Below are 2,159 nucleotides of genomic sequence, written 5' to 3'. Positions count from 1 at the left end.
ATAGATATCCATCTATGTATGTCTCTCGTTCACTCACCGTCACTCACTCACCTCCTCATACTTCCACTCACTGAATCACTCCATCACTAACAGACAGGCTTATTAACATAAACCCATACATCTACATATGTGCACATGAATATACACACATACACACTCTCAAACGCACACACACAGACACACACAGATGTAGCATCTCTCGTTCACTCGCTTTAATGTAAAAAAAAAAAACACATTATCACACATATTATTACACGCATACATTCATACACACACACACACACACACGCATGCATGCATACACATACAACATACACGCACAGATGCATGCACAGTTGCAACTTCGCTTAACCACACACGCACTTGAACATAAATCTCACAAACACACATATACACGTACATATACGTACACGCTCGTACACACACATAAACACACTAATAGATAGTTCTCTAAGACAGATACTGCCTTACTCAGCCACACCCTGACGCACAGAGGGGAAGAGAGAGTGAGAGAGAGAGACAAGCAAATAGACAGATACCACTTACATACACATATGCGCACATATGTACCACGCGCACTCATACACACACACACACACACACACGCAGAGATCTACGCGCGCGCTGATGCAACTTCGCTCCGTCACTCACAAACACCCACTCATACAAACACGCACACACACACGTACAGTCACATGTATATACACACACATATACACATACATACACATATACACTCTCTCTCTCTGTCTCTCTCTCTCTCTCTCACACACACACACACACACTAATGAAATGAGGCACTTGTATGAAATACGCTTTTGCCCTTCATCGTTCAGCTCTATTTCTATCAATCTGTGAAGTATGGTGCTAAACGAGGCCGGCTTCTATAGAGGGCGGCAGAAGCAACTACAGCAGCAGCAGCAACAGCAGCAACAACAAGAACAGCAGACGCAGCAGCAGAAGCAGCAGCAGAAAAGAGGTAGTAGACAGAAGTGCGAAGTGTCCAACACCGTCGACTACTACAACCACCACTACCACTACCACCCCTACAAGTAAAACTACCGACATCGACAGAACACTTACCACAAGAACAGCCACCACGACAACCAACAACAGCAGCAGCAGTAGCACCTTAATAAAAAACACAGGCCACTGTTACAAGCATTATCATAACAGGGAAAAACAACAGCAACTATTACTATTACTATTACTACTACTACTATTACAGCTATTACTACAATAACAACAGTAATTACGACACAGACCACTCCACGCGCTACCGCTACCAGTGACAACAACAGCGGACGCGACCACCACAATTTCACAACTAACAAAACCTACAGTGTCAGAACCAGAGCTACGCAGTAATAGGAACATTACCTTTCAGCATCAACAACATTAAGGACGCGATGCCGCCGCCGCCGCCGCTAGCGAACGCTCGTCGTGTTTTCAAGGGATTCCCTTTCACTAGTCTGTCCCTTTCTATGTTGGTGCTTCTGTTCTGTTCGTGTCTGCTAAATCCGACCCAGGGATTCTTACACAATCGAATCAGTTATGAAGATGACCTAATGGAAGACGATCTGACACACCAAGACATTACCGAAATTGGTGTTACGAGGGCGGCTGGCTATTACCTCGGTGCTTCCCCGAAAATATTACCCAATATCAACAACACTGACCCCAAGGGGTGGTTTGAGGAAAACTTCAAACGTGAGTCTTTTTTTTATTTTGCATACATTCATATATTTGTACACAAGGTGTGCACGCATGAACGTTCACAATTATACATGCATACACACGTAATCACACACGCACATGCAGAACACACACATATATGTGTATGGTGTGTGTGTGTGTGTGTGTGTGTGTGTGTGTGTGTGTGTGTGTGTGTGCGTGTGTGTGCGCGCGCGCGCGTGTATTTATTATTCTTAAACAAGTGGCTCCGAAGTTTTCGGCTAAGCCATCGTCGGATTGCCGAAGTGTCCGACGATGGCTTAACCGACCGAAACTTCGAAGTCACTTTCAACAACATTCTTATATGAGAATAATATTTTTTTAATCTACAAAAGAATAGAGTAACCTGTCAGATTAATGTAATATTACCTGTATTATAACTGTTTTTTCTTTTTCTTTTTTTTTATTTTATATCACTTATCATT

General features: G+C 43.2%; 1 protein-coding gene across 1 annotated transcript in view; it reads left to right on the top strand.

The window, feature by feature from the left end:
• Positions 1-551: 551 nt before the first annotated feature.
• LOC106883837 (von Willebrand factor A domain-containing protein 7-like) overlaps positions 552-2,159 on the top strand; it is a 129,828-nt gene continuing 128,220 nt past the window's right edge. The window contains exon 1 of the mRNA XM_052971995.1: positions 552-1,710. Coding sequence (XP_052827955.1) covers positions 1,410-1,710 — 301 coding nt within the window. The 5' untranslated portion in view covers positions 552-1,409. The remainder of the gene's footprint in view (positions 1,711-2,159) is intronic.

This window comes from Octopus bimaculoides, chromosome 11 (genome assembly GCF_001194135.2).
Source record: "Octopus bimaculoides isolate UCB-OBI-ISO-001 chromosome 11, ASM119413v2, whole genome shotgun sequence".
NCBI classification, from domain to species: Eukaryota; Metazoa; Mollusca; class Cephalopoda; order Octopoda; family Octopodidae; genus Octopus; species Octopus bimaculoides.
Note: the sequence above shows the minus strand (reverse complement) of the source record. Positions and strands in the feature narration are given on the sequence as shown.